Source organism: Puma concolor, chromosome A1 (genome assembly GCF_028749965.1).
Source record: "Puma concolor isolate L17-30 chromosome A1, mPumCon1.1.hap2, whole genome shotgun sequence".
Classification (NCBI taxonomy): domain Eukaryota; kingdom Metazoa; phylum Chordata; class Mammalia; order Carnivora; family Felidae; genus Puma; species Puma concolor.
The window spans coordinates 4,961,805-4,969,952 of NC_141667.1; the positions used below are offsets into that span (position 1 = coordinate 4,961,805).

The 8,148-nt window shown below is 50.8% G+C and overlaps 1 protein-coding gene across 1 annotated transcript in view; it reads right to left on the reverse strand.

The window, feature by feature from the left end:
• NSUN2 (NOP2/Sun RNA methyltransferase 2) overlaps positions 1 to 7,961 on the reverse strand; it is a 28,382-nt gene extending 20,421 nt beyond the window's left edge. The window contains exons 1-4 of the mRNA XM_086675736.1: positions 7,626 to 7,961; positions 7,351 to 7,508; positions 6,636 to 6,740; positions 1,469 to 1,574 (exon numbers count right to left, since the gene is read on the reverse strand). Of these exons, the coding sequence (XP_086531862.1) occupies positions 1,469 to 1,574; positions 6,636 to 6,740; positions 7,351 to 7,508; positions 7,626 to 7,715 (459 nt within the window). The 5' untranslated portion in view covers positions 7,716 to 7,961. The remainder of the gene's footprint in view (positions 1 to 1,468; positions 1,575 to 6,635; positions 6,741 to 7,350; positions 7,509 to 7,625) is intronic.
• Between the last annotated feature and the right edge of the window lie 187 nt (positions 7,962 to 8,148).

Here is an 8,148-nt window from a genome sequence, read left to right on the forward strand (position 1 = left end):
TGTCCGAACCTGAATACAGCCTCACATCCGAACCCGATCTTCTGGCCAGCAAGGGGTCTCTGAAGACGATCTGACTCCCCATTGACTCTCAAGACACGCGGACTCCTGGCTCCAGGTTATACGTACGATACTGATAAGCCTGCCCTGTCCTCATCCAAGTCTTCGTTCAAAGCATCTGAGTAGTATGGGGACACACAGTCCCCGACCAGACAGCCTGGCAGGCAGTCACTTCTTCCATACACGTTTGGAAGCGGCTCGCGGGCAGCTTTGAATACCCCAGCACAATCTCACCCTACGGACTCCCGGCCCAAAATCCATACTGGGTCCCTACAGTCCGTATACGCCACCCACACTCGACACCCACCTCCCCACAAACCCTCTGCTCTGCTGACGTTCACACTGGAACTGTTCTGAGTTTCTCCTCACCTGACATTCCACCTAGGTCGAAAGTAGAGCCAGAAGGTCCCTGCTTGTACCCACGCAAGGAAAGAGCCAAGAATGTGGCAGCACCTGTTTTTTTCCCTTACGGGGGTGGGGGGAAAGCCTGGCCAACCCAAGCCTGGGCAGCGGGTTACCTCCGCGGACAGAGTGCCAGGGTGGCAGTTAAGAGCTGCAGGTGGAGCAGAGGTCAGGACTGGGCAAGGTGAAGAGCTTCTAGACTGATCACGGCTTCAAGGGGAGACACGTGGGAAGCACAGGGGTCCTGCCAGTGTTCCCAGAAGCTCAGAATGAACAAAATGAAACGTCATCTGGGGAAACACAGAGGGTTTCTTGGCTAGAGAAAGCAGACTAGAGGGCAGGAAGGGGGAACCCTGGTTTCAAACAGGAGAGTAACGATTCCCAAAGACCAAGATGGAAGCAGCTCGTCTTACAACAGCCAAACCCAGGGGTGTCTGTTTAATCACGTGGGGCAGGAGGGGCACAGCTACTTTGGGAGAGGAGGTCTGATGCTGAGGGTGAGTCCACACACTGACCCACAATCGAGAGACTCGGGATGGCAAAGAGACAGGGCGAGGGCACGGTATCACACAGGAGAACCTGAGTCGTCAAATTCAGGTCCTGTTTTTTGGGGCAAAGGTGGGGTACAGACAGGAGCAAGGAAGGAACAGAGATGATACACCGAGAGCAGACCGACAGCTGTCTCCAGAAGGACACCTTACTGCGCGGAGGGCCGTGCTCCGTCCGCTTTGGTGGCAGCCAAAACCCCAGAGAGGCAGGAAGACAGGACGCCCAGCGGACAAGCGTCCCTGACGTCCTCCCTAACATCCTCCCTACGTTCCACTGGGACACGAGCCAAACCAGGGAGCAGCTGTGTGGATCACTGGAAACGACTGGCGACAAACACGCTTTTCCGTGTGCCCCATCTACCTCACCGCTCCCAGGAACGCGTACGGAGAAAACATACCCGTGACAGTCACGTGCGGCTAAGGCTTTAAGGAAACCAACAGATGTAAAGAAATCTACTCACAGATTCAGTTTCGCTAACCAGGAACTGGTGAAACTTTTCCAACTGTGGAGACTTTCTCAAGATTTTTCGACTTAAGTTTGTGTGCCAGGCCAGTTCTTCTGGATACCTGACCAAACAAAAAGAAGGAAAAGCAAGCGTTTACCGCTTAAATCTATCAAAGTGCTCTCTTGACAACCCCTTGCTCACACAGATCCTGCAACCAGAGACACCCAATTCTGCTCGGTTCCTCACTTCGGTGGTCTTCGCAGGCCGCCAGCGAGCACGGCACGGGGCCCCCTAGGCCATAGGGAGCCCGGCTGTAACCTTATCATGGCCCAGGCAGGAACAGCAGAGCTGACCGTTTTGAGAGAGACGTGTACAACATCACCATGGACCCACGATGACGAACGTGCAAGAGAAAATGACAAAGAGCTGCTCTGCTCTCCGCCGCTGATGGTAACGACGGTAGAGAGGCTGTCGGAAGAGACGTAACGAATTGAAGAAACGCACATCACACCGTCAAACAATGCAGTCGAAGACCCATCAGAAGGCCTGGCGAACATGTAATTGCAACCTTTCCCGCTGTATCTCTCACCACGTCTAAAACAAAACAGCCCGATAACGTACTCAACTGTCTTACACACCAGAAAACCTTAGCGCCACCGTGTTGACTAGCACGGCCAGGCTGTTATTTACACACACCCGAGAATGAAGAAACTTCTCCTGCCGTTTCCATACACGCGTTTAAACTTTCTGTGATGATGACATCGCTGATTAATAGGTCTCTTTTTTAACATTTATTTTTTAGCGCGCGCGCGCGCGAGAGAGAGAGAGACACCGTGTGTGTGCATGCAATCGGGGGAGGGACAGAGAGAAGGAGATATAGAATCCAAAGCAGACTCCAGGCTCTGAGCTGTCAGCACAGGGCCCAACGTGGGGCTTGAACCCACAAACCGTGAGATCACGACCTGAGCCGCAGTCAGACGCTTAACCGACTGGGCCATCCAGGCGCCCCAGGACACAGACCTCTTCAAACGTGGCTCAGCCCTGATCACTGAGCTCCAGCGGCTCCAGGAGGCACACTGCTGTGACACAGAGCCTTGCTCCAAGGACCCAGGCTCAAGCTATGCACAACATGGTACTCGGTGGTCTCACTGCGGTCTTAGTACTTACAGCTCAGTCTCAAGGGAACAACCAGCTCAATTTAACAATGCAGGATGACAATATTTCCACGTGTCAGTTGCAGCTAAGGTGACAGCCATGAAAGTGAAATGAGAACACTGGCAAAACAATACATCTGACTCCCATGAAGCAGAGTGATTACTTGAAAGAAACTCAGGCCTTGAGATTTTAACACATGACCCAACTGTCAGATTACGGGACGTGTCTTGAGAAGTACTTTCCACCAGGTAATAGATTAAACTGGCTGAATCTCTCTGTGGCCACCCCCCAAGTGTCTCAGCACCTTGTCTCTATTTCCTATGCCTGCTTCCTTCTTCAGTATTTAACCTGCTTCAAAAATCTAAAACCAAAACACAATCATACTTACTCGGCAATTAAAGCGTTTAGTCTGAACACTTCCCTTTGGCCTCCTTGGAGGTGAAGCGCGGAACACATTCAAATGTGCCTTCCCCTGCAGGGTCTGCAAAATCTGCTGTTTCAACGAACCTTTCCAAGACTGGAGAGCCAGACACTTCGTTTTGTATAATTCCTTGCAATCCTGAACTGCCTGCTATCAGAGACAGTGAATTTTGCAAGGGACTGCCGTAGCAAATCACCAACACATCATAAATTTGAATGCCACATGCCATAATTATTCGTCAATAGCTGAATTTTCATTTTCAAATATAGGTCAACAGTCCAGATAGAGCCAGAGCAAACATTTCCTTACGTGCCTTTTAGACTGAATTTCCAATAGTTAAAAAACGTTAAGTTTATTAAGGTCAAAATTCTTCTCCAAGTGGTTAAGGTCGTGAAAGCTACTAATGTCACAAAAAAAATACATAAGGGGCACCAGAGTGGCTCAGTCGGTTAAGCGTCTGACTTCGGCTCAGGTCATGATCTCACAGTTCATGGGTTCAAGCCCTGCATCCGGCTCTATGCTGACAGCTTGGACCCTGGAGCTGCTTTGGATTCTCTGTCTCCCTCTCTTTCTGCAACCTCTCCCGCACACTATCAAAAACAAATAAAACCATTAAAAAAAAAAAAAAACCTCTGTAGATTTTAACATCAAATAAAACATCTTTAAAGAACTAATTAGTTTTCAGTTAACGCAATTTGACTGTAACTCCTCAGTCTTTAAAGTCCTGTTTGGAAATTTGTTGTGTCTTCTGATAAAGTAAAAGCACCACTGTCATCTTTATGCCTCGTGAATTCTTACAGGGGAAAAGTAACATTTATGAGAAGTCATCTTCAATCCAGACACTGAAAAGGACACAAACAGAATGACAATAAGGTGTATTCTCAACAACTGATCATCAAAAAGAGGCTTTTATAAAAATACTTTGGGATAATTCCTTACAGTTCTGAGTCTACAAAAAGGTAAAAAAGAAATCAGTCTGAGCTATGCGTCCTATACTTAATATTCCTTCAAGAAAAACATGGTTCCCTTGGGGTGCCTGGTGGTTCAGTTGGTCAAGCGTCCCGACTCTTGGGTTTTGGCTCAGGTCACGATCTCATGGTTTGTGAGTCCAAACCCTAAGTTGGGCTCTGCGCTGACGGTGTGGAGCCTGCTTGGGATTCTCTCCCTCCCTCTCTCTCTGACCCTCCTGTGTCTCTTTCTCTCTCAAATAAATTTGTTAATAAATCATTTAAAATATCATGGCTCCCCGGGGCACCTGGGTGGCTCAGTTGGTCGGGCGTCCGACTTCAGCTCAGGTCATGATCTCGTGGTCCATGACTTCGAGCCCTGCATTGGGCTCTGTGCTGACAGCTCAGAGCCTGGAGCCTACTTCCGACTCTGTGTCTCCCTCTCTCTGACCCTCCCCTGCTCACTCTGTCTCACTCTTTCTCTCAAAAATAAATAAACATTAAAAAAAAATTTTTAATAAAAAAAAATAAAAAATATCATGACTCCCCAAAACGCTTTCCTAAATTTAATTCTACCATGTACCAAAAAATTTAGACTATTTTACGACTTATTTGTTTTTTGAACCATACAGAAAACCACCAGAAGTGTCTTCTTTGCTTGCTTGCTGAGAGATCTATGGGTAGCCTACACCTGACGAGTGACTGTGACTGAACGTTTGTACAGTACAACTTGTCATGTAACTGTCACAGATCATGGAAAAGCTGACCATTAGGAACCCAAATAGGGCAGTATTTGAGTTGTTTACACCCTTTAGCTTGTGCTCAGATGAAAGTGGAGAATGACTGGTAGTTACTAGAGTCACTCCCGTTCATCCTTCAACCAAACAACCCACAGGGCCTTTCTCAGATGTTGGAGAACTGCCTTTTCAGGTACCCATCGCCATTCTTCACCAATCAAGATGGAAAAGTGTCTGTCAAATGTTAAAAGGGCAGGGCGACTGGGGCGGCTCAGGACACGATCTCATGGTCTGTGAGTTCGAGCCTCGCATCGGGCTCTGTGCTGAGAGCTCAGAACCTGGGATCCTGTTTCGGATTCTGTGTCTCCCTCTCTGCTCCACTTCTGTTTGCACTCTGTCTCTCAAAAATGAATACACATTAAAAAAAAATGTTAAAAGGGCTAATCAAACAAAATTTTAACTGTAGTTTCCAGTGAACGATAAAAATAGCAAGACTAATTCTCATAGATCTTTTGGAACCTGCAGAAGAGAAGTCCCACAATGACCCACCCAGAAGCACTTCTTCCCTTACAGGATGCACGCTTTTCAGCTCCTCCTACGGGCCAGACTTGCTCTTCCAAAAAACTACATTTCTAAATATAAGGCTGAAGGAACAAATGTTTTCAGGTGATTATGTGAAGCAGTCAACACATGCAGAACTATTAGAAACGTACACAAACACAACCTTAAACCCACTTCTGAAAATATCAGATGGCCCCTGCTACAAACACCAGTAACATCAGTCCAATCTCCAAACCAAGGCACTGGGGGGAGTTAAGTCAGTAACCTTGTTACTAAGACAGCAGAGGAAGCTGGATTATGCGAAGGCGAGGTGACCTAGCAATGTCACAGGTACGGCAGTTGGAAAAACATTCCTTTTCTAATGACCTCAGTACAGGGGTCCATGCATCTAGTAACCACTCAAGTCATTTCCTGCGTTAGAACATTTGAGCTTTTAAAATCTTCGTACAAAATCCATCATGGTAACCGTAGATTTATTTTCATATCCAAGAAGTGCATTCTATAATGGTGTATCTGCTCTTGAGCTTGGCTGAATGCAGACTTAAACGTTTGGCCAGTCTGCATTCACTCCAACTGTGTGTGCTGCACACATCTGTGATATGGCCCCTGGAAAGCCCGTATGACCCCTGGAAGAGAAAATTCAGCTTTTTACAGCAATCATTTAAAATCATCGCTTTGGGAGGACTCACAATGCCTCAAAGTTGATAATCCGAAATGTGGAACTCTAACAATTCAATGACTTTTATGTTTACAGATTACCCTGGGCTTGGCGCCTCTGGAGTCTGTGCGTGAATACTCCAGGCGCCTTCCAAGACTTTTGGGACTGCCTTCACTTCACTGAGACCTGAACTAGGCCATGATGAGCAAATAATCCACAGGATACTTCCAGGGCAAGTAAAGAAAGGGTCAGCACGGAGGGCAGGAGTCCCCACCAGCGCTGGACACAGTGGAAATCCACAATCAGCTGGACTGGTCCGTGGCGACCCTGGTCAGGTGGACTGTATCCTTCTGCTGAAGGTAGAAACCACACAGCAGCAGTTCTGACGTGAGAAAACAAGGGGTGCAGGTGAAAATAGGTACAAGTGTCCATCATGGAAGGACAGAGGCTGATGCACTTGGAAAAATTAACTGAACTGAATGACTCCGGGACAGCTGCAAATCACATGTGAAAAGCTATATACTCCAGTATAAAGTAACACAGATAAAAAGTACCGTGTAAAAAGAACACGAGGGTGTCTATAAAGTACATTCAGATTCTCACACGCTCCTAACAAACATGTTGCCCAGAAAACACGCTGCCAAACGACAAAGACTAAAATCCCAAAGAAACATCCAACAGGATGAAGACTTGTTTTACCTACCAACTCAGGGGCTGGGGAACTTCAACTTTCTGACCGTCCACCTCCAGGTCCTCCAGTTCCTTGAAATACTTGTTCTTTAAGCAATGGAGAATCTCTTTTGCATGGCTATTAAAAAAAAAAAAAAAAAAAAAAAGTAAGTTTCAAACCCATCGGAAAGACTACTATGAATGAATCTAAGATGACGAGTGTTTTATTTAAAACAAAACCATCTTAGCGCCGAACGAAGACATTCTTGCATCCTGCCCTTTTCCTCTTCCTTCAGAGTTTAAACAATCCGCGCTGCTCCTTGGCTAACCGATAAGCTAAAGGGACGACTACCTGCATTCCTTCCCTCCTAAACATTCCCACAGGTTCTCATTTGCTTGCAACTCCTCGCGGAAAGATGCAACGGACAGAGACGCGGGGTTTCTCAGGAACTCTGGAACGCCACTAACGTTCACGCGTTGCAAAGGGGGAGGCGTCCTCAGCTCACGAATCCCTCTCGGATCGCACTTTCACGTCTGATCCTAGCCTCCCACCTTGCAACACCTCCTCGGCCTGTTCCGTCCGACCCTCGTGCTCCCTCCTCCGTGCTATGTTTGCAGACCCTCGGGTCCACAGCGCCGACGAGCAGCAGCTCTCCAGCACCGCAGCACTTATCGGGGTGACGGGGGCGCCCGCGTCTCTAGCCAGCCCCAACTCCCCCGGCACAGGAAGGCTGGGCGCGGCCCCTTACCTCTTGTAGCCAGTAATTCGTAGGGTGGCGGGGAGGGGCTCCCTGAGCGCTTCCATGAACTGGTCCCACTCTCCCTCGGGCACGATCTTGAGCTCCTGGTAGTAGTGCTCGAAGAGCTTGTTCTCCTTGACGATCTCGGGGTACCCGCCTTCCCAGCCCTGAGGAACGAAAGAGGGGTCTACCCAGGGCCGGAGGAGCCGCCCCGCGCCGTCCCGCAGGCCTCGAGGGCCGGGCGGCGGACGGGGGACCCGGCCCGCCCTCGCCCCGACTCCTACCGCCTCACGGCGCTTCCCGCCGCCCTCGGCGCCGTCCTCCGCTCCCTGCGGCCGCTGCTGGAGCCGCCGGCCCCGCGCCCGCCGCCCCATGGCCCACGCGGCCGCGCACGCCGCCCGCACACAGCGCCCCGCCACCGTCGGCCGCGCGGACTTCCGGGCTGGGGCGCGAGGACCCCGGCTCCGCGCCTGCGCCGCCCCCGGGCCTGCAGGGGCCTGCGGGGCCGAAGCGCGAAGCGCCGGGCCCCAGGTTCCCGGAGAGCCGCGAGCTAGGGGGAGGGGGAGGCGCCTCCGAACCGCAGCCCCCAGGGTGCCAGTCCCGGCTCCGGCAGCTCCGCGGACAGCCCGCGGTCGCGCGTGCGCAGAGCGGCGAGGGGCGGGGAGCCGGCCGCGGGGGCGGGGCCCGTCGGGCGCGGTGCGTCGAGTCCCACCCGCCCGAGCGGGGCGCCTGCCCTCGGGGCCGCGGGGGGCGGAGGTGGGGCTCGGCGCCCGGCGTCTGCTGCCCGCGCCAGCCTCAGGTAACCGC